Below are 27,879 nucleotides of genomic sequence, written 5' to 3' on the forward strand. Positions count from 1 at the left end.
AATAATAATATAAATTTTTTATTATTATTATCTTCCCTCCCCCCTTTTTTTTCCATTGTTCTGTAATTTTTCCCATGTTTTCTCTACATTTTGAACTTATTCTATGAGTTCTGTTTACTTGCAGCTTATGCACAGCAAATAAAACTTATTGTTTTTCTTAATTTTCATTCGAATTATGTGTTGTTTTTTTCTAAGTGGAATTGGTAGGGCATATATTAATAATGCTAAAATTGACCTTTTTCGTAGTACCTTTTCTAAGAAACTACTTTTGATATGGCTATGAAATTCTTCAGGGATATTTAAGATTATATCAGTTGTATGCTGCGATAATGTTTTAGCTTTAACAGGAATACTTTTTGAGTTATGAAATATTTTTAATAAAAAATGAACTTTTTAAAAAATTAAAAGTTCTCAGTTCATAATTTAAAAAAAAATGCTGCCAACGACATGCATTAGCAGTTATTACAGTGTTAACATGTACATGTAAATATTCTGTGGAAAATAAAACTGAAACACTATCTTGTTTAGATACTGAGAAAAAGCTCATCTAAAAAGTTCAGCTTTAGCATTATTGGTGCATGCCCTATCAACTCCCATTAAGAACAACAAGGTAAACAATATTTTCAAGTTAAAAAAATAATCGATTTGGAAAATTTGAAATCTCATATTTTCTTGGTAGAATTACTATATTTTAGCTAACCAAAGCTCATAAACTTGATCATTCCGAAAATAAATACAGTAAAAGCACCAAATCATTTCTCAACGGGTGAAAAATTTGACAGTTACATTTTAGTATATACTAAGCTTTATATCTGGTTTTTATCACAATTCGAATATATATTATTCTGTAAATGGAGATGTTAACATTCAAAACGACATCAATTTCAATATAAAATTTCATGTCTTTACACTGAAATTTTAATTTGTTAACAGAAGTATGAATTTTTAAATTTTAATCTGAAAATCTTTTCGAAATATTTCTTTTCAAAATCAATCTAACTATGCATCCACACTTAAAATGTTTTTAATATTTTTACGCATTTAATAAGTTTTTATCTAATGATAGGAGCTAGTTAATGCTTAATATTAGTGAAATAATTAGCTAATGTTAATTACTAATTAATTTACTTGCCTCAATTGAAATAATTTTTTTTTGATGGATTTGGATGATGGACCGTACATTGACCAGATTTCTCAAAAGTTTCGCCCCTCTGTTATTTTTAATTTTTGGATTTTTCACTTTGGAAATCAGTGCATGATGATAATATTTTAAGCATAATTTAGTTATGCAATTCATTCATCTAAAGATAATCTATAATGCTACTTATTTATTATCAGCAAAATCTAAAATTTTAATACATCGGCCGAAAAGTTTCTGTAAAATTTCAATGTAAAAATAAATAGTTATATTTTTACGTCATTGCTCAAAAATTTTCTGAATATGTCAGAAAATATTTACGATTCTGGATTTATTACAATGCAAACAGTTTTATTGTTTTTAATTCTGAATTTTTCTCTCACTATTAATCATAATAAATAAATCATAATTTTTTGGGGGTAAAATAAGTTTTTTAGTTGTATTCAAATTTTTCGCTCTCTTAATTTCTAAGAAAAATTTCTTTCAAGTTAGGTTTAGTCTCTATTTCTATTCAATATTTTTAGTAGCTTTTTTAACTTATGTTCTTAATTTCAGAACTTTGTATTAATAGTTAGCACTAATTAAAAGAATCTGCAAATAATTTAACAAAGCATTTGAGAACACTTATTAAAATTTGGGAACATTTCCTGCTTACAAAGAATTACAGAATTTTTGTAGACAATCAAGGAAATTCGAGGACTATCCTCGAAATTTGAGACCGTTTAGTCACCTTAAAGTAATATATATATTTTATTAAGGGGATATTATATATACGTTAACAAAAAGGACGTTGTGGTTAATTATTGGATATTGTTAGTTTTTTTTCCTATAGTATTTAGAATTTTAATATTAGATATTTATAAAAGAAAAATAGCTATTTCATAGCAATGTAAGAATTTTCGTAGATTATTAAATTGTCGGATTGAAAACATTTAAAAACAAGTAACAGTTATTTCAAAATAAGTTAGTGAATAAATTTTAAATAAAATGTTTGGTACGATTTCTTTTTATTCTTAACACGAATATAAGTTGCACGTTAGTTTGAAACGTCTGAAATGAAAGCAATGTGATCATTGAACTTATTCTAATCTAGTGTAAAAGGCAGTAGTGAGTTGGTCATGCACGTGCATTAAGTTTCTAATCTTATCAACACAGTCTCTTTTTAAGCGAATCGAATGATTCAAGACTTATTCAATTTTTAAATGATATGAATAATTTATCTCAGCTTGATGACACTTGGTATGATAAGCAAACAATGTTCTTACTTAATTTTTGTTTTGTTTGTTTGCTCAATTTGTAGTTAAATGCTTTGCTTAAAAAATTTGGTGCGATGTTATTTCAGCATCTAACGTACCAGATTTATTTTTCTCACTTTCTTAAGTCTAAGTACTCATGATAAATTGCAACTTGTAAAAGATTTAAAAATTATAATTCATAAAATGTTTGTTAATAAATGTTTCGAAACAACTCAGATTATCCAGGATACAATAGGGTTATGTTTGCGATTGACTATAATAATGTATAAATTATAAAAAAAAATATCAGCTTTTTATGCAAGCAGTTTATTGTTAATTTGTATGCTTTATTATGAAAAGTTATGCTAATATATAAATATAGATGTGCAATTATAAGATTTTTCTCCTTCTCAACTTTTCTTACAATTAGTACCACTGTATGGAAATTATTTTCGTATCCTGCAGAGTTATAAACATTTGTCAATTATTGCATTGTAAGAGGGGCATTTTTACGCTGCATGGATTGGTTATAAGTCAATTCAGAACATTCATTTCACTAACGCTCGATATTTATTTATATATTTAGATTTATTAAATAAACTTACTTTGCATAAATTTTTTCTCCGATGACGTATAATTACTTAAAATGAAATTAAAAATTTTTAGATTGAAAGCGTTAATAGTAGGGGAGAGGGGGGCACATGTGAACATGGTATGTTTTACCAATATGATTTGAAATAAAAAATCTCGAAAAATTTTCAATTGATGGCAGTACTAGTCCTACCTCTCTGAAAAACTTTCAGAACAATGAGACATTTTGTTGATCTATTCTGACAATTTCTTTGTATCAGCTGGTGTTGCATATATTATAATCGCTCGCTTCTTCAAGTGAAAGCATAATATAAATCAACTAATAAACTAAAATTAACTATTGCAGATCATTATATGAACATTCAGGTAAGTTTATGACAATTATTCTTTTTTTTTACTCAATTAAAAGTTCTTTTTTTTTTCAAGTTAGGTTTAAGAAGGATGATGGGGGCACTTGTGAACAAAACATCTGGGGCAGATATGAACAGTTAACAAGTGCCCCTATATAGTATTAAGATTATTATCCTCATGATATTATAAGTTTAAAAAATATGCATGCATTTAAAATTATCATTATTTAATTTTCCATAATTAATTTATAAATTTTTCCTGCAAAAAAAAGTATTTTTTTTATTAAATGGTTGATCGCGCATCACGCATATTAACTGATACACCTGAGAAAATAGAATTGCTAAAGCTAAAAATGAAAAGATAGAAAAAATGAAAAAAAAAAAGCATGAAAGAGTATTAGAGAAGAAAGAAAAAGGCCCATTACAACACCCGTGGAACATGAAGTTGCGAAAAACCCAATTACGGAAAAATTATTGTACAGCTGAAAAATTATTTTCTTATTGACAGTACTGTTGTACAATTTAAATTCACATAGTAAGCTACAACCCCCTCAGTATAATACGTATCTATATCTGTTATATTAAAGAATTTTTTTCTTTGAAATATGATGATTGCTTTGTGTTTTTAATCTTGTTCATATGTGCCCCAGGCCTGTTCACATGTGCCCCCAATAGGGGCACATGTGAACAATTGAAGTCATTTTTCTAAAATATTATAAAGTAAAGAAATATTTTATTGAAAAATCTCAAAAAATTCCACGAGACAAAGAAAAGACTATTTAAACATATGGACTTTTTTACTATGAAAAATTGATGATATTTTTCGAAAAGTGAAGAAATAAAAAAATTTGTTCACATGTGCCCCCCTCTCCCCTACATATTTTTTTATTTACTAAAGTCGAAATAAAATGTTTAAAACTCTTTGAGAAAAATTGTTTTAAAGTAGTACCGGAACTATAGTTTTATAAAAGTATCTTTTTGGCGACAACGAGATAATTTCATTGAGAAAGCAAAGAACATCTAAGTTTAACATTTTAATTGAATAGAGACTAAAAAATTATCTAATTTTCCTCATTCTCTTATTTTATTATTTCATACTGGAATTAAAAATGTAGCTAAGATTTATGCGATTATATTATTATTTACTTGTGACTTATAAGAAGTAATAACTCTAATGCCTTGTCTAATGTTGATTGCGGCTTGGTAGCGAAGAACGTTGTCACGTGATACTAAGACGATTTTTCTTCTTCTTGTAAATCCTACCTCCAGCATTTTACTATGGAGATGGATTGCTGAGCTGTGTTTGGAAGTATAAAACTTGATAAAAAATTGTCGCATGCTGCTGTGCTTGTGGGGTTTGAGAAAAACTCATGAACGAAAGAACTTTTAAAATTCACTAGCATGATTTTTGTTCTTTTATATTATTTTTTAGACATTTTATTGCAACTTGTATATTATCATCATTCGCCTGTATAGAATGAATTTATTAAATATTTAACCTGTAAAATTGCTATCTATTTTTTTTAAATATAAAATTGAAGGATAATGTAATTAAAATTTGCTGGCATTTTCATTACAATTAAGTCTCATATTGGTATTGATTTACACATTATTTTCAAGCCGATATTTTTAAAACAAATGTCGTTTTATTTTCGCTGTATAATCTATAATTATATATTAACAAATCACTCTAGAATTTATTTATAAATTTTTTTGATGCATTAAATTGAAATATTTTTTAATAATTTCGAAGTGAATTTAATTCCAAACTTTAACTTGTTCTTATATATAATGTATAGTTTATTGGATCAAAAAATTAAATTGAAAGTCTCAATCCAGTGGAGAAAGGAGACACTTCTATAAATCACATTTGTGAAGCCCCATTAGAGTGTGACAGACAAAAAGGTAAATCTATTATTTTGTTGTCATCTATTGTTTTCTGTCATTTAAAAAAAAATGACAGAAAGTTTCGTTTAAACGTAATACTTATATATATTTACATATGGTATTGTTTTAAAAACAAAATTTATAATTTTTAAAAACAATTACAAATTTTATCTGTTAAAAAATAGTTTCGGTGAGCTACGCTCTAATGATTTGCAAAAATTGTTTTTTTCTTCTTAATAATCAAATTAATATTTTTTTTAAAAAAAAAAGATAAGAAAGACCCTGAAAATATAATTGTATACAAATGTTCAGATAAATTCTGTCGGCACATCACGATAAATTGTCGCTAAGCAACGAAAATTATTTTTTATCTTTCAAAACTAGAAAGAACCGGTTTCAGTGTTTATCTTAAAACGCGATAAAGATTATTTTAGCAAATAATTTCCCTCGATTTATTTTTCCATGTATTTCTTAAAAAGTTCTTAAAAGTTTACTCAAATTATTTATTTTATAACTGTTTGCTTGAATAAAGGCGATCAAAACGCGTGGGAAAAAGTTTTATGAGAATTAAAAATACAGATACAAATCAGAAATAAAATTGATTAATAGCGATTGATTATTTTTAAAGCGATACCACTATTAATCAAATTAAAAGGTATCATTTTATTAATCAAAAATATTACCCCCCCCCAAAAAAAAAGAAAAATCTGCAGGTAATGAAAACTATATATGAAATACTTGCTGTTATACCATGGTGTGTAGCGTTTTTAAAAAGTACTTAAAGGTGCTTATTTTCGATTTTCGTTATTTAAAAGTCCTTAAAGGTGCTTTTTTCATTGGGTGTTTTTAAAAAGTGCTTAATTTTCCCTTTTCAAAAATGAGATTTTTTTTTTCGTTACCATGTCGATTTTCGCCACGTATTATGCAAAAGCGTGCTTTTCACTTTGTTCCATTCAACGTTTTTACAATTTATTTCGGCATACAGTCGGTCCATAGCGTATGAAAGCGCCAATCATTTTACTTGTTTCATGAAAATACTTGCGAGTCCGTATGAGCGGCTACTGAGCGGGGTTCGGTTAGATTATTGCTTTCTCATGTGCAATTCTGCTGCATTTTGTAAGATATTCTCAATTTCAGACTTCATTTTCCACCCTTCGATATCGAACAGAAAAATCTCTCGATCATTTTATAACGGCTAATATAATCAAGAAAAATGTTCTTTGTCAGGAACTAGTTATTTTCTTATGATCATCTAAAGTCTTTGAAAATTATTTTGCATTTTGTTAATGTATATAGTGCTTACATTTTTTTTGAGTGCTTAAAAAGTACTTAAAAGGTGCTTATTTTTGTTGAAAGATTTGGCTACGCAGCCTGTATACGCTTAGCAAAATTAAATGAAAATTGAAGACTTTGAAAGGAAATATTTAAATTACAAACGTTTATTCCATCCAAAGATGTTTTATTTCAGTCTTCTCAACATTTATTTGTCACTGCATGCATAGTTAATGTGCCTTACAAAAAATAACATAAACTGCATGCAAAATTAAGATGCTGTGTGAGCAATTATACAATTGTCAGTGACCTTCATCTTGTTACGTTTATCTGGAAAACTGTTACTGATAGAAAAGTGATAATATAATGAAAAGGAATAATACAACACTTAATTTTTTTGTTTTTGAGTTTATATTTTTCGTTTATAAAATTGTTTTATTGTTTGATGAGTAAATATGCCGTGAAAAGAAAAATATATAGCTGCATGCAGAATCTATATTCTATGAAACCTATAACCTTAGTGCCCATCAATATGTTACGTCTATCTATAAAAACTGCTGAAATTGTCCACGAAGTCCCGAAAACAGTGGGGGGGGGGGAATATACATGGCTTTTTTACAACGTTTATCATTGTGCTTTAGTTTATTTTGCTAGATTGTAAAGCTGTTTTATATGGTGTGTTGTTAATATGCCGTGGAAAATAATGTAAACTAGCTTACAAAATTAATATGCAGTGAAAACAATTATATAAATGTCAGTGAACGTCAATTAGTTACGTTTATCTGTAAAAATGTTTCACTGCATTTAGAGTTAGTATGCCGTGAAAAGGTTATGCCGAGCATATAAGTGATTCTCGGTGTAATTAGTTGCGTAAAGAAAAATAATTCATTGTAACAAATTCTTTACTAACTTCAAGAAAGTTACATAATATTTGGCTTCCTGTATTTTTTATGAAACATTGCACTATTAAGGTAATCTGATTAATATAATTACTCTGGGTAGGTGATTAGTTAGAGAATATAGTTTGAATGTAAATGGTAGCTTTTTTCCTCTTTGATGTTCTTATTACGTCTCGTCTAATTTTTTCTGCACAATTTTTTATTCCTTTTTCACTTAAATTCATAGTTTTTTTTATCTCCTTTATTAGTTTAAGTTTTTCTAATCAAAGAAAATTTTTTGTTCATTCAGTAATTAACTTTATTTTTCGTTTACGTAATTCGTAACCCCACTTAATGCGAAGATAATAGTTTTAAAAATAACATCTTTTTTCCAAACGATTCTCTATCTAAATTTTTGGTTTGAATATCTACATATTCTTTCATTTAGGAATTCACTCTTGACGGTATTACACTGAATCATCTTATTCTACATAGACATTGAAAAAAAAAATTACAATATTTTATTTTGAAGTAAGAGGAAATGTTATGATTTGAATGTTTTTGAAGTTACTATTAAAATTCTTAGCGATCCGTATATTCTATTAGGTTCTAAACAAAGATTCCACTGTTTTTAAAATATTTTAAAGGCTTGAAATGTAGACTATTCAATTTTGACTGCCAATTTCCTCTTCGTTTAATGCGAATTTTCGTGCTAAAGCTGATATAAACGCTCTCCACGTAAATTAACTGGACAGCGTTTTAAGAAAAGAGCGTCTTTGAGCTCAAAATTTCAATTGTTAAAATTGACGAGCATATCACGAGCAGTTTATTCATATATAGCACCCTCTACGTGTATAGCATAAATGTCACGAGCAGCTTTTGACACTGTAGAACTTAAATTAAAAGCAAATAGAAGGTGCCGAAAATTTTCATTTTTCTCAGTATGACATTTTATTTGGATGATGTGAAAAACTCGAAATGAAAAAAAAAATTGATTCTGGTAGAACAAAACAGTCTGTTCTTTTGAATGATTTAAAACATTATGAAAATATTTAATGACATGCCGAATGTTAAAATTTGAAAAAATGGTGGAAGCGTAGTGGCTAACCTTATTAATAAAGACAGAAATAATATAAATAATGAAAGATTATAAATAATAAAAATTCATTTAGTTCGAAAAAAAACCCCTCTAAATTAAAAATCGTTCGTCTGAAAACTGCTGTTTTGATTACCAATAATGTTATGATTTCAAGCAATTGTATAGGTAGATTTTAACATGGGTGATCATTTCATTTGGTGTGCTGTCCTTTAATCCTTAAACACTGCCTTTAAACTTATTAACTTTCTTTATTAGAAATGTTAGAATTAGTAGTACAAATGAAAGTCTTTCTTAACCGTAATGTTTATAGTAATATTTATTTAATTACAGTGATGCAGTAATTTTACGGTAATTATTACTATACAAATTACGGCATATCAGATTTTTTGTTATGAAACATGTTCTGGTAAAATGGATTTTACGGTAAAAAGTACCGGTGCTTTTTACTATAGTTTGATTCGGAATTTTTTACAGTGTAGCTTCTAATTTTCTGTTTGGGGAAAATAAATCTTTACATCAAGAAGGATAAAATTAGTGAAAAATTCGTCTTCACAGTCAAAATTGAATAGTACTTAAAAATTAAATGCATTGTTTTTTTCTTTTCAGACGGATCAAAAGAGAACATTTTCTGCACTTACAATCTTCTGATAACGGTTATCAGGCGTAGAACGAACTTGTGTTGTTTATCTGACTACAAATATGTTCTTTAGATACTTTAATGATGGACGTAAAGAAAAGCTGCAGAAGATTTAATTGCAGTGTTATTTGTGCAAGTTATTTGTTGCTTTATTATAATATCAAATAAATAATTTAAGATTTAAAAAAATGAGAGAAAAAATTAGTCTACTAAGAATTTCTTCAAAAAGTACGGAATACAAGGCTAAAATACAGGTGATATGTTTATTAAATGCATAAAAAAATTTTAAACATGGATTTCCGAAGAAAATCATAAAAGCTTAAAAACTCTAAGTTTTATTTTAATCACTTAGATAGTTTTAATTTAAATAGATTTATGTTTATACATTGATTCCATAATCAATGTGAAAAAAATAAAGCACAATCTAAATAAAATTTTGAAAATTTTTTACGTTGTTTTCCTACTATCAATAAAATGATTCTTTCTGATTTTGTGGACATTTTTAAAAAACATTTAGTAAATTTTAGTGACTTCTAACATCTTAATATTTACTAAAAATTACTTAAAAACTTTTTGTGCATTAATTACTATCAATATGATAATACACACATGCATTCAACCTTTATTTAACAGTACCTACAAATATATTATTACATATTTTTGCAGAATATTTGAGCTTGAATAAAAAAAAACATTATATTTAAAATGCATGATTTAAAATAAATTCACAACACTTATTTAGAGAGATTTTAACAATGATTAAACTGTGAAAATAGTTTATATTATTTCTGAAAGTTGATTCTGGAATTAAATTAAGTATCTTATTTTAATTTCGTTCAAAATATCTACCATAGTAATCTCATATTTTATATATTAACTATAAAATTAAAATAAATTTGCTGAATTTACTTCTGAACCGAACGAAGGAAGATTTTCAAATTAAAAGTTTGGACACACCACCCTCTTTCGATATTTTAACAATAAAACGCATTAAGTATTACGATAAAATCAGATAAACGATTTCCCAACTGAAATTCTTACAGTAAAGTACTGTAGAGAAAAGCGAGAAAGAAAATTCTATTCGATTATTTTCAAATGTCAGCTGCTACTCTAGCTAGGCAGCTGACCAGATGATAAGATAGGATTTGGGAATTGTGGGATAAGGAGCCCACTATAAAAGTTTCTAATATGGATTTTCCATTAATTTACAGGCCTACCAACCAAGAAGCTTGCAGAAGTCCAAAAGGAAAAACCGAAAAATATGCCTTCCTCCGTGAATTATCAAAAAGTCGTTGAAGAGGTAAGTTTTTTCTGAAAATTGTAACTGGGAAATATAAAATTTTTAATAATTTAGAAACTGTTAGAATTTTAAACTTTTATTTTGAACGAACTTCTTAACTTCGATTATTTTTAAACTTTCTGCGAAATTAAATTAACTCACCCACAAAAAAAAAATAATTTCTCTGGATTTTTTAAAATTTTCCCCAAGTAGAGTAAAATATAAAATAATTCGTATTACTAAGAAAACTGTATCACCATTATACTATGATTTTTTCTATGAAAATTGTAACTAGAAAATTTTTTAAAGTGCATATTTAGAAACTATTAGAATCTTAAAACTTTTATTTTGAACTGACTTTTTAATTTTGCTTACTTCTAAACTTTTTGTAAAACTAAATTAACTCCTGGGGCTAAAAAATTTAAATCACTTCAATTTATTAAACTTTTCAAAAATCAGAGTGAAATATGAAAAAAATTTGTTTTACTAAGAAAACTGTTTTAAGCTTACACCATTATACAAATTTTTTTTTAAATGAAAATCGCTAGTATAAAATTTATACAGTGCATATTTAGAAACTATTAGAGTTATAAACTTTTAATATGAACTGACTTTAGCTCATGTTGAACTGACTTTAGCTAAGAAACTATAATTTTTTCATCATTTGTCAAAATTTTTTAATTTTTCATCAATTAGGGTAAAATAGAAAAAAAATTGTTTTACTAAGAAAACTGTTTCAAGCTTAGAACATTATACTAAATTTTTAAGCAGTAGTTGAAATAAAAGGCTTGCTTAAATTTATTCTGATCTTCTTATAGGAAAAAATAAAGTTTTTAAAACCTCTTTTTTTAAAAATTTTCTGAATCGTTTTTTTTTAAAATTGTACATTTAGAATTCTTGTGGAAAATGTGCTTCTCTTTTTATTAAAAAAATATAAAGCTTATTTTGACCGAAAATATAAATTTTTTTAAAAAATGTTGCTGAAAAGTTAGACTTTACTTGATAAAATCTAGTTCAATAAAGTAGAAAAAAAGCTGTTCTTCATGGAATGCTGAGAAAACATTTGTTTAAAATTTACTTTCTTTTTACACTAATTCCAAAAATAATATTAATATAAATGTTAATTTTTTGTACATCTAAAGAATTAATACACTGAAAAATAGAAATGAACAAGCTATGCGCCACAAAATATGCATATGTGTGTATTTCAATTCAGGAATGCAGACAATGCTTCTAGAAATTCTATTCATTAACTTTAAAACAAAATATATGTTTATTAATAATTTAAAACTAATCACGTATTATGCTTTACATTTTACAAAGAATCATTTCAGTAACTTTATCATTATGCAATTCATTACAGATGGCAGAAAAACGACTGAAATAGTGATTCTCACAACCATTTTTTTTATTAATTAATTTATTTGGTAATAATCAAGTTATATTTTTTCAGCATATACTATATATAATATTCAGTATATATATATAAGTATGCATGTAGAATATGTTTGAAAAAACCCACTTATCTCCAGGAGAAATTATGCCTTTTCATGAAGAAAAAAAAAACTAAACCCATAAGACTTACACCACTTAACCACAAGTAAAATTTGGCTTTTTCATGAAAGACCCACATAGCTGGTTTTTTCCCTTAAAAGCCCGGATTTTAGCAACCTCTGTTTGAGATAATCTTATATAAACTATAGTCAATTTTATTATAATTAAAGGTACTAAAACTTGAAATTAAAGTTTTTACATGCAATAAAATTAAAGAGTGATAATAATAATACTACCAAATTTGAGGTTATGCAGATTTACATTCTAGCATTAAATATTATAATTTATCTAAATAACGTTAGATTTATAAATAATTAATTTGCCTACATTATGATGCTAATCCACTAACTCTAATGGTACAATTAATTTATTATACAACTTAATATCTATTTTATAGATTAGTTTGTCAGAATCATACTGAGCTTTTTAAAATTAAAAAAAAAGTTTGCTATCATATTTCTGGAGAAAGTATACTTCTCATGATTGGGCATAAAAATTTGTAAAACGGATCTGATTTTAGCTTTATTTTTCAAAGACGATAGTGTAAGAATATGCAATTTTATCTCCTAGAAATTTTGGCTATTCGCTTGCTTTTGCTTTTATAATTTATAACTACTCTTAGCTTGAGTTTGGGTACTGATTCCATGATTCGAATCCCAAACTTGCATATGATTCAAATCAATTGATTCGAATCGGTTGATTTTATCGCAATCATTATCAAACCACTCTTCACTTGTTTTTCGATTTGAATCTTATAGATTCCCGATTCGAATCAATAAGTGGTTTGATAATGAAATTGATAAGATTTGAATCTACAAATGATTCTAAATACCGAAGTGAGCTGATTCTATTGATTTGAATAACTTTGATAATTTGTTTTGTCCAACTCTACATCTAACTACTTTCGATTCTATTAATATTCAATAGTAGCATTTATGATATTCATAACTAGTTCTATTAAATGTCATTAAACTGATAAAAAAATATATAAAAAATATAGTACTAAATATAGTACTTTTAGGGGCATATATTATTTAGATTGTACTTTTTAGTTTTCTTTTTAATACTTATCATAAATTACGCTTTTCAATATCCACTAGTAAAACTATTTTATGTGAATATTTAGTACCGAAAAAATGGATGTTGCAAGATCGAAAACTTCCTGGATCAATCCGAATTAGATGATATGCAAAAAGGTTTGAGCGATGCTCTGAAGCACATGACTGACGATCTGCATGTTTATTCTTCTTATAACAATCCAAAATCAAAAGTAAGTTATTATTTACGATAATAAAAATTAATATATACCAGATAAAAATATTATTTTTAGTGTTAATTTTGTTATTTTAGGAAGATTTAGAGTACTATATCAACTCGGGAGACAAAGTAGCATATTTCTTTGAAAATGATGCATTTGATGAAGATGGTAAGAGAATTTATCAGTAGTTTGATGAATATAGTATGATTGATGAATATAGCAGTTTGATGAATATAGAATGAGTAAAAAATTGAATCTCAATTGTATTTATTTTTCATAGGAAACTTAACAGTCAAAGACAAACAGAAAGCTTTGAATAAAATAGCATATGGTAAGTTTGAATGTGGATTTAAAATATTTCTTAATATGTCGAATAAAAATATCCATGAAATAAGCAGAAAACTGAACATGTTGTGCTAATAAAATTTTAGAAAAATCAAAATTTTTTTTCAATAATTTTTGTATTATAAATATTAAAAAAAAATTTCATTCACAGTTCTTTTTCTTATAAATTCTTTTCTAATTTTTGTAATATAATGTAAATTTTGATCGAGAGTAATGTTGTACATATGAATTTGAAAAAAAAGCAGTTATAATGTGAATAAGAATTATGTCAGCAGTTATAATGTTTTAAGTTGTGAATAAGAAAATAAAGGAAATGTGATAAAGATAAAAAAATTAACTAAGAATTTGAATTCGTTTGAAGTATGTTATGACATTCAACAAGAATTTTTTCGTAAAAAAAGTTTTGAAAAAATGCAAAATTTATTTTTGATAATAGTTGTCAAGTTTTTGATAATTGTTCTCAATAGCCCATCTGAGGGTATTAAAATCACTACTCCTAACATTGATAAATAATAATTATAAAGATCTCAATAAACTATACTGACCAGTTACATTTCCTACAATTTTAATTTTACAGGTAAGAAAAAAACTTTTTTCCTATTCATAAAATGTAATAAATTTGATCAATGTTGAAATTACAGTACCATTTATTGTAACTTTTTGTTACACTATTATTTTCGAAACTTTATCAGCAGTTATGAAATATTTTTTTATAAATTTATTAACTGGAGATTTTAAAAATTTCTTACTATCTAAATGATATATTAAATTACAATATAAATTTATTTTTCAATACTTTTTAGATTTATTACTTTGCTTTTACGATTTGTACCGATAAAAGTTGAATAGAAAAATTAAAAAATATGTTCTTAATATATTTTAAGAAAAATGAATACTATCTTAAGAATCTGAGATAAGAAGCACAGTGATGTTAGGTAACATATTTTCTTTTCATGAAATTAATCTTATCTTAATGCAAGTTTAATTTTAATTTAATTATTTTTTCATAGTTCTGTGTTGAATCCAATTCAAATTTTTTCTAGAATAATTAGATTTGCCTCTTTTTATTTTTAGCTTTGCACTGGTGGAATCCCAATTTCAAAAGAATTTCCTTCAATCAAAAAATAAAAGTATGAAATATTAGACTCTTTTTTTTTTTTTTTTTTTAATAGTATCAATTTTATAGTACTTCTGAAAATCATTTTTTACAAATAGATTGCTATAGAAATAGATTAATACTCATAGTAAAAATAAAAGCACAAGCAAGTTTACATATGTGCAAATGTTATTAAGTAAAGTGCCATTGCAACAGGGTTTCTGGGCTAGAGTGTATAGAGTGTTTGTGGGCTAGAGTGTATAGAGACTGTACAATTTAGTGACCAGCGGTGTGATGAGGACACCACTGTGTACTGCCCTTGCACAAATATCATAATCTTAACTACATTTATCACCAATAAAGAGAAAAATAGACTTATTTTTATCGACGCAAAATTAATGAAAAACATGATATTTTAAAGCATTATTAAAATTTGTAGGAGACCATTTAAGCATCATATTTGATAAAATAAATGTAAGTTTACTTTGTTAAGAACAAAAGATGTGCTTAAATTTGGGAAAAGTTTAAATCTTATATGGAGTCACTCTTATTGTTCTTTTTGACAAGCTAAATGTAAACTCAATAGAAATTTCACAATTTCTACTCTTTCTGTTTTTCCTAACATGTATCTTTATTTAAAAATTAAGTAATATGTTAAATATATTTGGTGATGAATAATGTGGTTTATTTCAGGATCTACTTCGAGCCTTGGAATACAAGGATCCAGCTATTTGTCAAAGCATGTTAATATTTAAGGTAAGTAATATTTTCAATTTTCAAACAATGTTTCACTTCTATCAATAAAGTCAAAATATGTATTTTACCTAAACATATAAAGTAAAAACATGCATTTATTTAATTTAAATATGTAAAATTATAACACTTTAAATATTAAACATAAACATTTCTCTATTATTATATATGCTTTACAAATTAATCTACAATTTTTTTTCAATTATAATGAAAATAGTGTTGAGAGAATTTTTCTGATACATTTTTATACTCAATTCAAATGTTTTTTTTTTACCTTCCCTTTTTCGTTTAACTGTTAGTGTTTGATATATAGCCTCTCATGCAGTGGTCGGAAGTAACAAGCTACAAGTAGCGCAACTACTCTTGCTTGTTCCTTCCAAAGTGACAAGCAGCAAAAAAGTAGTGTATTGAGTAGTGATATACAAAAAAATAGTTGTTTGTAGCAATTCCTGGCCGCTACTTTTAACGTTAGTTTAATAAAGAAACAAGGTTTGAACACAACTAATTTTTTTAATCTGATTCGTACAAGTCTTCAAGCAGGGGTCTGCCCAGACATTTTGTGAAAGGACCTAAAATTGTGAAAAAATTACTCGTAATTTGTGAATATAAAATAAACGTTAAGTCACATTCTTTCAACCAGGGTCCGCTTTTGTGAATTTGTGCAAATAAGGTTCTGCTATTGCAAAAAGCTTTTTCAAGGAGTTTTTAAATTGTAAAGACATACAAGATTATGCTCAACACTGTAAAATTATAATTAAAAAAAAATTAAAATTTCAGTAATAAACAGCAATTGCTGCTACTAAATTAGAGATGCAACATACAAATATATGGTATTTAGCCTATACCGATGAGCCCAGATTATTTATTTCGGACGAATAAGGGAAGAAGTGTCTGACGAAGACAAAATTTAGTTCGTTTACATTCTTTCTTTCCCCCTTCCTTAAAAGGGTTTATTCGATTAACAGAACAATAATGAATATCAACAAATTTGTGAGAGGTCCGATTAAAAGATAAATTATTTTGTGAAGGGTCCGTTTTTAAGTTAAAATATTTTGTGAAGGGTACGTTTTTATGAAAAGATATTTTGTGAAGGGTCCGTTAACGGACCCAAATTTCTTCTAAACAGACCCCTGCTTCAAGGGTCTGTCAATGGGCGTGATGAGAATGTCATTGTGGCCAAGTGTTAAATAAGACTTACGTATTACTAACATTTAAACTAGCCATTATGAATAATACCCAATTTATATCTTAGGCTACATCTTTAGATGCAAATGCACAATACTTTCATGCAACGTTGATGCTATTTCAATGGAAGGGGACATATTTTTGAAGTACTTCATTTTTCAGAGGAAATAAATGAGCATTAAACACGTAACAAGATTGAAAATATTTGATAATTTCCTAGCATTTCTTAAATATTCACTGCCAAAAAAGCTGAAGGTGAATAGAAAAAATTCCTTAAAAAATGTTTTGAATAACCAATTCACCCATGTTAAAATGAATATATATTCTTCATAATTTGTAATGTTTAAATCAGTTATTTTTTTTATTAAAAAAAAACTGGTGTAAATTAGGCTCTTCAGCAAAGTTAGTCTTCTTGTAGTAGTTACTACATTTTGAATGTAGTTTGTAGACACTACATTAAAAAAAAAAGTTTTTGTTGTTGCAGTTAAACACATTTATAATCAAGTAGTTGTAGTCAATTACAAAAATAAAGTTTTTCCGACCACTGATTTCCTGAATATTTGAAATAAAACTATTTTTTTAATGAAAGAATTGCTCTTTCTTTTTGAAAAAAAAACAAACTAATGTATTAAAAAATTTTTTTTTTCTTTCAGCATCCTGAAATTGGAGAAATTTGTAAGTACAACCTTTGATTATAAATAATAATTTATAGACAATATTTTTGATTTTTGAACAAAATACAAAAGGAATATATTATGTTTTTATATATAAATATAACGGACGCCCGGTGGCTGAGTGGTAGCGCTTCGCGCTGTCGTGCCACAGGCCCCTGGTTCGATCCTCCGGCCGGGCAGGGTTGACTCAGCCTTTCATCCCTTCAGTGGGTCGATAAATGAGTACCAAGCATGCTTGGGAACTGAACACTGGGGGTTCCGCGTTCGGTTGGCCACCTGACCGGAACATCTGCTCCTGCACCCCAGAGCCCAAGGTCATGAAAACTGAGATGGGCACAGTAGGCCTTGGCCCTCTTGGGCTGTCGCGCCGCTGAGTTTAGTTATATAAATATAACAACCAATATTTGTTATTACATGCCAATATTTGTTGAATATGATAATGATAGTTTGATATACTTTTTTCTGTTTTTTAAATTAAATCTTGGCATTTAGATGCTACAGAAATGTTTCTAAGTATCAAAGCAAAGAAAGCTTGCCTTACACATTGAAATTTAAGCAAGAATATGCATTGTTTATTGAGTGTTAGACTATTACATTAAATTAGTCGCAGAAAAATTTTGTACCACATAATAGTATGAGTAATTTGAAAGAAAAAGTATTAATATAAGCCTAACATAATTAGTGATATTAAATCACTCATGTTTATGGAATTACTTAAAATCTTATTCCTAAGAAATTATAACTTTAAAAAATTTATTTTTAGTCCGTCCTCATCAGGATTCAACTTTTCTGTACACTGAGCCAGAAAGCTGCATTGGAATTTGGTTACCAATGGAAGATGCTACACTGGAAAATGGCTGCTTATGGTATCTGCCAGGATCCCACAAAAGTAGGAATCATTTTAATAACAACTTCAAATTTTGAGATTGCAAAATTTAATATATAAAACACATATTGCCATAGATAAAATTTTAAATAGTCCATTGAATTCAAATGTAATTTTCAGGGTATTAGTAAAGGAATGAATAGTTTAAATGCTGGTAGTTTATTAGTTCAGTTGAGAAAAATAAAACCTAACAAGAGGTAACTAAATATATTGCTATGCTAGTAGTTGCCTACAATTTAATACATGGTAGTTGTGCTGCTTTTTATTATACCTGACTAGATTTAGAAATAAATAAATTTTTGTTAGGTTTTGTGAAATATTCTTGTTTATAGAAAGTGTAGTATAACATTGTATGTGGGTTATGCAAAAATACATTTTTCGAAACATAAAATATCTACTCATAATTTTTGCAATCATACAAAAGTTTAAAAAGTGGTAGCAAAATAATTTTGCATAAATTATTCAGAAGATATTCATTTAGTGCTACAATTACATGAATTAAAAATTTTTGTAAATTGTAGTAGCTATATTGTTTGTGCAAAAAACAGAGTTCGATAAAATCCTGCTTTCCATTTCTTTAAAACTTTTTTATATATTCTGTGTCCATCTGAATTATATTTTTGAAAAAGTTATCAGCATAATAGATATCAATTTTCTAACAAAAATTTTAACTTTCAAAATTTACATGCCCTTACCTTATGTGTAGGATCTTAAAATGGGATTTGAAGCTGCTAGAATACTTACTTCATAGTTAAAAATAAGGAAAAAATTGCTACTCTTAATAGTTTTACTAAAAAAACTTTTTCAAACATTTTAACAAGAAATAGTAAATTTAAATGCAATAATTTTTTTCCTAATTTCAGGTGGAATTCATGTAAGATATGTCAGAAAACCAGGTAACGATCCTTTCTTAGTCATGGAAGGAAAGATACCAGATGATCTCTATAATGAAGGTTATGTGCCGATTCCTGCCAAAAAAGGTAATTTTAGTTGTGAATCAGTATTTATTTTTAGGTTTTTTTAAAATTGAAATCCCAAAATGAATACAGTCAACCACACTTAAAGGAATAATCCTGGGTCCAGCCAACTCTATTCAATAAAGCAAGTTATTTGATTAATTTTTGATTATTCAATCTTAAATGCTAAGTTTTTATGTATTTTTCCTTTTTAATAGTATCTAAAGCATATGTTTTGATTAAATAAACTCAATTTTATGCTCAATAAGCATTTAAAATTAAAGCTGTCAGAGTTAGTATCATTAGAAGTAAAATATAAATGTCATTTAAAGTTATATATGAAAAAAATCAATGCTAATGAAAAGTATAATATAGGTACTATAATATGTATAATTTTATTCCTTCCCCAAAAATCTGTAGTTAAAGACTGTTTTGATACCCGTTTAATTCATCAAAGTTCGATTTTTCTCTCTTTCAACTTAGGCTTTTATGACTTGCATATTCCTTTCAAAATTAAATTTTTTTTTATCCTTTAAGCTTAATTCCAAATTCATTACTTATTTCAGTTGGAGATTTTTTGAAAAGTATTGTTACCAAGACTTTTTCTTCATAAACTCATACCTTTCCTTTTTGCACTCATTGTGCAACCAACTCTGAGTTATTCACTGGAGTAAGCAATGATTATTCTATTTTAGAGAAAGACACACTGTACACTAGTGTGTTAGCAGGTTTTTTAAACTTATAAAATTTAATAGCACACCGGGAGAGAACCACAAGTCTTGACCATGAAATAAATCCCTTTGAAACTCAAAGAATGGTAAAACCCACTTTGTTTACACCAATGTATAACTGCCAGCAAGATTTAATAAATTCTAAAACTATATCTCTAACACCTGTTTAGAGCAACAAATGAAAAGGAAGTCTCTACTGAAGTGACCACCTATTGTGTTCTTATCATCTTAACTATACAAGGGAAATTCCATTCTAGCTGATGAAACATTTTCTAACAATAAATAATTTTTTTTCAATTTAGTAACACTTCTTTATGCAATTAAGCAAGGACTGGAAACTACAAATAACAGTTTAAATGAGGAAATATAACATTAGCTTCATATAAAATGGTTCCATTAAATTTTATTCCTTTATTCAACTATCAGACATGCATTTAAGTGGGATAAATAAAACCTACTAAAAAGTTTTTTTTAGTAAAATGTTAGCCATTCTTTGATTAATTGATTTAATATTTAATTAAAATATTCTTTGATTTTTATCATTAGAACTATAATAAAGTCTTTTTCTTTCAAAAGGATCAAAAATGATAGAAGATTTAAAAACTAAGTAGATTAATCGCAATGTAGGAAGGAACAAATATTCACACTGCAACTAATGCGTTTTCAATATAATAGATATAGTAACAAATAAATAAGTAGTAGATAAATACACAGACCAGTAAAATTTACATTGTTTTATTAGGAAACAAATGTTTTAAAAGCATTTTTCAATGTATGATAAAAACTTTTAGTTGTACAAAACAACAACTCTATTTTAGATAAGAATATTTTATAACATTTTGTAAGAAAAAAAAATTCTTAAAATTATGAACATTATTATTTAGGTGATTGTGTTCTCATTCATGGACAAGTTTTACATAAGAGTGGCAGAAATAAGACTGATAAACCTAGAGTTGTATACACCTTTCATGCAATAGAAAATGGTGCTGAATGGAGTGAAAAAAACTGGTTAGTACTAATAAATATATTTTTTCTTATTATGAATTATCTTGATTTTAAAAACACACCACATAATGCTTAGTATGTAATATGCTTAAAAGAAATTTCATCAATGAGTTTATATTTTTTGACATTTTTCTGAACAAGTATCATTAAAAAAAGTTTCCCTTTTCTTTTCTCTGAAACAGATTTTTTGATTATTACCTCCGACATCATAGTTTGGTCAGTAATATAACATTTAATAAATATGCTTTCATTCCTTTTAGGGTACAACCAACTACAAAATTGCCTTTCCCATCAATATATGCCAATTAACAAAGTAGAAGGACTGATGGTTTTCAATTTTATCATCTTATGATGCTGAGTCAAAATGATTTTCAATGCTTTAAACCAATCTTTATAAAAAGATATTTTTAAACAATTTTAATTCTTTGTTTAATAAGAAGTATGCTATTATAAAGCTATTATTAGCTTATATATTTTGATATTAAATATCATGTCAGATGTAATAAATCAATAAAGTTTCATATTGAAATCTAATAATCATATGTTTATGTTATGAATATAGATTTTAAACACATTTTGTAAAAAATAACTTTTATACACATAATTATGCATTCATTTCAAAATATGTACAATATATATTTCTTACATTCCAATATCACAGATAATAATAAGGAAAAAACAAGTAATAGTTCATCATAAGTTAGTCAATTAGCACAAATGCAAAAATTTACTTCAATAAGTCTATCAATCAACAAAATAAATAAGTTTTGAGTAAAATGATTGATGATTTAATATCACAAGATTTATACAATATAGGGCAAAATTAAAGGTCGTCACCACCCACAGGGCAACTGAACATAACAAATTGTGATTGAAAAATTATCTGCCAGTCATACCATATGCATTTAATTAATGAATACAAAATTTGTATAATGGATATTTTGTAATATTCTTAGAATTACTTTATTTCACATTTGTTTTTAAAATACTTCTACATTTCAGAAATCAACCTTGTAATTTGTTTACTATATTTTGAGGAATGCTTTAAAAGAATTGCCTTAATAATATCAACACTTTTCAATTTTTAAAAAAGTAACATGTTTTAGCACTATTAAAAATGTACAACTGACCACCGGTCAATAGCAAGATTTTTTAATTTTGCCCTATAGTATAAAATAATGAAAAAAAACTATTCTATATGTGTGAGTAAAAGTAATTGATTACTTAAATTTTTTTTAAAGGATTTGTCAAGAGTAATCTTTCATTGAACCCCAAGTTGGCCCAGTGCGAATTTGTACAGGCAACTTAACAGATAGTTTTGTAGTTTCTTCCATACCTCTTTTCACAATTTTAATGACTGTTTTTAAATCCTTTTCATTGACTTCATATATGAGTTCATCATGCATTTGTAAAACTAAGAACCCTCCTCGAAAGGTATTTGGGCTTCTTTTACGTTTGGGAGAATCTGAAATTTATAAGATAGACTTATAAATAAAACAGTAAAACGTGAAAATTAGGAATAACAAATATTTACTTAGATATAACAAAATCAAGAGTGGATTTAAAAATCAAGTTATAGAATTGAATCTTTCATAATCACCATTTTCAGCAAGAAAAAAACATGTCTCTAACCTATAAGCAGAACAAGTCAAATGCAGTTTTGTATTCACTATTTACAAGGTCATTCAAAAAATCAATCACAAAGTCGAGTAAAACTTAAATTTACAATGTAAAAGTTAAACTTACAATGTCATAAAATTAACTGCTAACCTAATTTCTTAAAAATTGAAAATTATTATTTTTATAAAAAAATCAATTTAATTTTAAAATTTCAGAAGATTTAACCTATATCTAATTTTTGTATCAGAATTCTGTGGAAGACTTTTATTTGTATAGGGTTTTAACAGTGCACTTGAAATCTTAATTTTTTAAAATTATTTATGATCGAATTTTATTGGTCAAATCAGCATAGTTGAAAGAAAATGTTCATTCAAATGACATCAATACATTGTAACACAAATCAAAATTATTCATTAATATTTATTAATAGTATTTGTCAAGAAAACAATTTAAAAATTACGAAAGAATTTCTGCACAAAATGTGTGTTCCATTTGCAACTATGCATTTAACTACAGTATAACTCGGATTTAATGACACCTGTAAATAACGATTTCTGTCTTCTCAGCATTTCCAATATCAATAAAGTAAAAAAAAAAAAAAAAACTGGTATTTAGAGCACCCTCTAATACTATTTCCCAGAAATACCAATGAGTTGGAGTCGTGCATGACTTTTACCATCTAACAAAAAATAAACAATCGCCAGGACAAAATCTAAATACTGTATCATTAATGGTTTCAGAAAAAGTAGTTTTACATTATTTCTGATCGAGAAAAATACTGACAGCATTTCAAAATTGAATTCTGACACAGACTTTATGGAGTATTCTTAATGTAATAACGATATGATGACTTGTGGATCAGGCGCAAATCCTTATGCTGAAATTTGGAACCTAGTAGTGATGAAGAAAACTGGGAATGTTCAACTTCGGAACCTCGACCATCATTTAATGAAGCAGCAATTGTGCTGCAGAAACTGAACCTTTACTCTCAAGGACATAAAGAACAAGAGAGAGAGAAAAGGATGCCCTGAAATTGTTAGATTTTTTTTTTTGTAAAATAATTTAAGTGTTTCTTCTTTATTAAATAAACTACATTACTTATTTAACAAAATATTATTAAATTTATACACATTAAAAATTTAATTTTCACAGGAATTTTTATACCCTTCATATAGTGATGTCCTGTTACTTATGAACTTTTCTTCCAGTCCGATTAGCGATGTTAAATTGAGGTTCTACCGTAGATTGAAAAATCCATAAAATTTAGGGAAATACTCAGAAACTAACAAATTTTAATTTATGAGAGATTAAAAAAAAAAAAAAAAGTATTCATACAGTTGTATACTAAAGTGAAAACTACTTTAAAGGTTTACTTATAAAGGCTGCTTTATCAGTGCTATCATTGATAAAATATAAAAGAAATTAATATTTAAAAATAATTTTGTAAATTGTTTGTTAAAAAATAATTAAAACAGTTTATGATGCACTTTTTGATTCATTCTTGAAAGGAACTAAGGGATCTAAAGAATTAAGCTATTTAACACATTCACAATAAAATAGCTTATGCATAACATATTTTAGTGTTAGAATTTTAATTTAATTGTTTAATATTATTATTTGCTTAATCAAGAAATTGAACTGTCACATTTCTTTTTGTACAATATTATTTTTTTCCAAGGTGTGCAGTGGGAGTGGCAACAAATGAAGTTGTTGGGGCATTGTTCGTTTTTCACCCAGTTTTTTGTTTAATAAATGTTAGGTTTTACTTTTATATAAATTCTTGAAATAGTGCCATCAATTACCACAAACATTTATAACTTTTTCAGGAATAGCAAACATATTTTGAAAAATTTGAAACATATAAAGAAAAAATTGAAAATTAGTTGATAATTAAATGAATAAAGAATGAATAAATATTCTGAAATCCTTCCACAGTAATATATTTTTGTCAAATATTATTTTTAATAATCAGTTTGCATTTTCCACACTCTAAACTAAAAAAAAAAGAAAAAAAAAAACAATTTTATTATTTTTTCAAATGTTGTTTGGTAAACAAAAGCTTTCCCCTAAAAGAAATATAAGGTGTATAAAATTTATATTAACTTACTGTTACTTTTTATAGAAGATAGAGGATATGAAACTTCTGGAAAAGCTTTATTCAATTCATATTCAATTTTAACCATTGCAGCTTTAATTAAATCAGCAGCTGATCCTTGAATAGTAGTATTAATTGCTTGTCGCTCAGCTTGTGCTCTCTGTGATTTACTTGAATTTCTTATTGATGGCAAATACCGACGACGTTGGGTAATTGTTGTGATATATCCATTTGTTGAACAGTTATTAATGACAGACTGAAAATAACTGTCAAGGCCTAGAAAGGGAAAAAATAATTACCATCTAGACAAAAATTTTACTTAATATAATAATAAATTTTTACAGAATTTTTACTTGGGTAAGAGATTTTGAAAGTTTTCATAAAAACAATGGATTCTTCTTCAGTGCATTTCAAATGCTGAGCTAAAGTTTTGGCACTTATTCCATATATTATACCATAGCATATCTGGAAAAAAAACATTGTAACAACTGGTAAATGATAACTGATTTCAGTCAACAAGCCGTTTGACATCGACTAAGAAAATGTTTGCAAATTAAAAAAAGAAGATAAATAAGAAGTATGAATGAGTTATGAAGCAAGAGAAAATTTTTTGAAGATGATTGTCGTTGAATTTCTTCATATTTTTAAAACACTAAATTCATAAACGTATACCTTATTTATAAATGTATAATATACCTTTTAATCATGCTGAGATAGTTTGTCTATCTGTATTTTAATATATGGACTCTTTTATGTACAAAAAGAGCTAAAAATTTTTTTATTACAAAAACTAAACTTTCATACATTACATAATAAACCCCTTTTGTCCACTAACTTATACAAAAATTTAGACAGATTTCAAGAGAACAAAACAATGTGATTAAGAAATTAAAATGAAAGAATATTTTCCTATTATATAAAACAGAATCTTTATAACAGGTTATTTTGTTGTAAATATAATACAAATCATATACATCGCTGAATATATTTAAAGTTTCGGAACAAGCAAACTATTTAGGGAGAATTCCTATAAGACCCTAGATAGTTTTTAATATCTATGACTAAGAAATCTTTTGACAGACCTATCAGAGAATATAGAAAAGCTAAGAAGACCAGCTCTCCGAATGCTTAACTAACATAGGGAACTACTGAGTATGAGATGCTATACCAAAAAAAAAACAACTTACAGGAAGAGAAACATACTCAGATTTAGCAGAGCATCATATGTGCTAAAATTTAGTGCATATGAATAAGAAGCAAAGCGACAGGCACAAGATACGTCACCTGAAACAGTTGGTTAGGTAAGCAGCCTCCAGCTAACCGCCATTTTATTATCTCTTTTTTACTCCAAAATTAACAGACAGATATAATGGATAATATGAAAAAAATTCTCAAAGAAATATCTTAATACAGTATTGTTAATAAATAGTACTAAAATGCAGTGACAGACCAACAATAAATAAAAAGAGAAAATACTTTTTCTCTTTTCCAACCCTAGCAGTATTTGGGAGAGCATATTCATTTAAAGACAAAACTTTGCTGATGTGTCCCCAAATATACTCAGGGACTGTACTAGCCCTTAGAAGATCGATTTTAGGTAGTGTATGAAAGCTAGCCTTCTTCCTGAATGTATATTCTTTGAACCTACTTCTCATTAATTTTAGATAACTTTTGCCACAACTGAATTTATAAAATGTTAAAGAAAATGTGTCAAAATGAAAAAAAAATCTAATATATATATATATTGATGAAAACTTGATACAAACATGAACATTGGTGAAATACAGCTTATGTAGATAAAAACCATTTAAATAAAGAACTGAATGGAGTTACATTTTAGAGACAATTAGCTTTTAACTTTATTTATTGACAAAAATAAAGTTTATGCCATGCTATATTTCTTGTCTACAACATTTCAAAAGATGAAATTTATAAGCCCTTAACTGAGAGTGTCATAATGTTTGCATTTTTGGCATTTTAATTTATTATTAAGAGAAAGGATTTTAAATGTTGCTTGACAACTGTTTGTTGCAAAATGCAATTTTAACTTCATCCACTGAGTCCCTCATACACTAAGGTCTGCAAAATTTAAAGACTTGGGCGAAAAAAAAAAAATTTATATTGCAAAGTTAAATAAAAATTTATGATCTTTTTCCGAGAAATCTCAATTTTATCAAAAATGTCACATTGAATCAACCTTCTTCCATTAAGCTTTTCAAATGTTCAAAAGTGTTTCTTATATTCAAAAGTTTGTAAGAGCTAATAAATATATACATAAAATGATCATACAAAGGAAAAACTTACAAAAATTATATATCTAAATAAATTACTGAGAGCTATGAAATGACGCAGTCCATTAACAAAACTCTATATGATTTCAGTCCTTAGTTTATATTATTTTCAAAATTAAAACACATCTACTATAAAATCTATAAACAGAAGAATGTGGTAACTTTAAAATATATAATAAAATTATGCAATACTTTTTTTGCCTGCTCCCTTATTTCTTTTGTAACAGATTTCAACGGTACATCTTTCCAAACAGATGCTATTTTTTTAAAAACATCATCTCCTGAATTGAGGGAAGTTAATAGCTGCTTATCACCCGACAAATGAGCTAATATTCGGAGTTCCAACTGAGAATAATCTGCAGCTAACAAAACACTTCCTACATAAAATAGAAAAATTTTAACAAATTTGCAACTTAGTAAGGAATTGCAAAAAAAAAAAAAAAATTGTATAGAGAGATAAATTAACTCATAATATACATTATTATCATTTCAAATACCCAGTTTTTAACTATTCTACAATGCAAATAAATATTCTGTAAATAAACTCCTGATCATATTTTTATACATTCCTTTTTTTAAGATCTAAATATATTCACATCAAACGGGATATTCTAATAATATGTTCGTTATGAATTAGTCTGTTTATATATTCCTGGTACAAAAAAGGATTATATTTATTTATGAAAAATTTATCATAGTTATTTATGGAAGTTATAGGTAGATATGATATGGTAAAAAGTTACTATAAAGGAAAAAATTAGTTATAGTTAGAATAACTATAATTTGTGGAGATAATTGACTAAAAGAAAAAAAGTTTTGCAAAGATTAAAGCTCTGTATAGGGGATTATAGATTAATTTTGTGTTACTTATTTATGGAAAACTACAAAATTAAATAAGCTCAAAAATTTTTACAGCAAATAAAAGCAGCACAGAAAGAAGTTTATTGAGTCATATTCAATTCTGAGCAGAGTGGAAAAGCATTTATATATAAGCAATATTTTGCTCTAAGAGCTACTGTTAAAAATATGCCTACAGTAACAAAAAAATTAAATACCCTGAAGAG

The 27,879-nt window shown here is 26.7% G+C and overlaps 2 protein-coding genes across 13 annotated transcripts in view; one reads left to right on the forward strand and one right to left on the reverse strand.

The window, feature by feature from the left end:
- The first annotated feature begins 3,512 nt into the window (after window positions 1-3,512).
- On the forward strand, window positions 3,513-21,343 carry LOC107447958 (phytanoyl-CoA dioxygenase domain-containing protein 1). 7 transcript variants are annotated; one of them, XM_087159688.1, is made up of 13 exons: window positions 3,513-5,219; window positions 9,057-9,219; window positions 10,299-10,387; window positions 13,047-13,190; window positions 13,271-13,346; window positions 13,459-13,509; window positions 14,598-14,653; window positions 15,313-15,375; window positions 17,211-17,232; window positions 17,995-18,120; window positions 18,981-19,097; window positions 20,689-20,812; window positions 21,070-21,343. In XM_087159688.1, the coding sequence occupies exons 3-13, from the start codon at window positions 10,349-10,351 to the stop codon at window positions 21,116-21,118; spliced, it is 867 nt and encodes a 288-aa protein (XP_087015814.1). In that variant the 5' UTR covers window positions 3,513-5,219; window positions 9,057-9,219; window positions 10,299-10,348; the 3' UTR covers window positions 21,119-21,343. The 7 variants fall into 7 exon arrangements, with proteins under 7 accessions (XP_087015814.1, XP_087015813.1, XP_087015812.1 ...); XM_071182237.2 differs by lacking the exon at window positions 3,513-5,219 and having other exon boundaries at window positions 9,132-9,341; XM_087159684.1 differs by lacking the exon at window positions 3,513-5,219 and having other exon boundaries at window positions 9,161-9,315.
- The window catches only part of PolQ (DNA polymerase theta), a 120,465-nt gene continuing 113,109 nt past the window's right edge, over window positions 20,524-27,879 (reverse strand). For all 6 annotated transcript variants that reach the window (XM_087159678.1, XM_087159676.1, XM_087159677.1 and 3 more), the window contains 4 exons: window positions 27,008-27,192; window positions 24,878-24,989; window positions 24,537-24,800; window positions 20,524-22,274 (listed from right to left, as the gene is read on the reverse strand). In XM_087159678.1, the coding sequence (XP_087015804.1) occupies window positions 22,057-22,274; window positions 24,537-24,800; window positions 24,878-24,989; window positions 27,008-27,192 (779 nt within the window). In that variant the 3' untranslated portion in view covers window positions 20,524-22,056. The remainder of the gene's footprint in view (window positions 22,275-24,536; window positions 24,801-24,877; window positions 24,990-27,007; window positions 27,193-27,879) is intronic.

The sequence above is a fragment of the Parasteatoda tepidariorum genome, chromosome 3 (assembly GCF_982258835.1).
Source record: "Parasteatoda tepidariorum strain Cologne lab strain chromosome 3, Ptep-v5.0, whole genome shotgun sequence".
Lineage (NCBI taxonomy): Eukaryota > Metazoa > Arthropoda > Arachnida > Araneae > Theridiidae > Parasteatoda > Parasteatoda tepidariorum.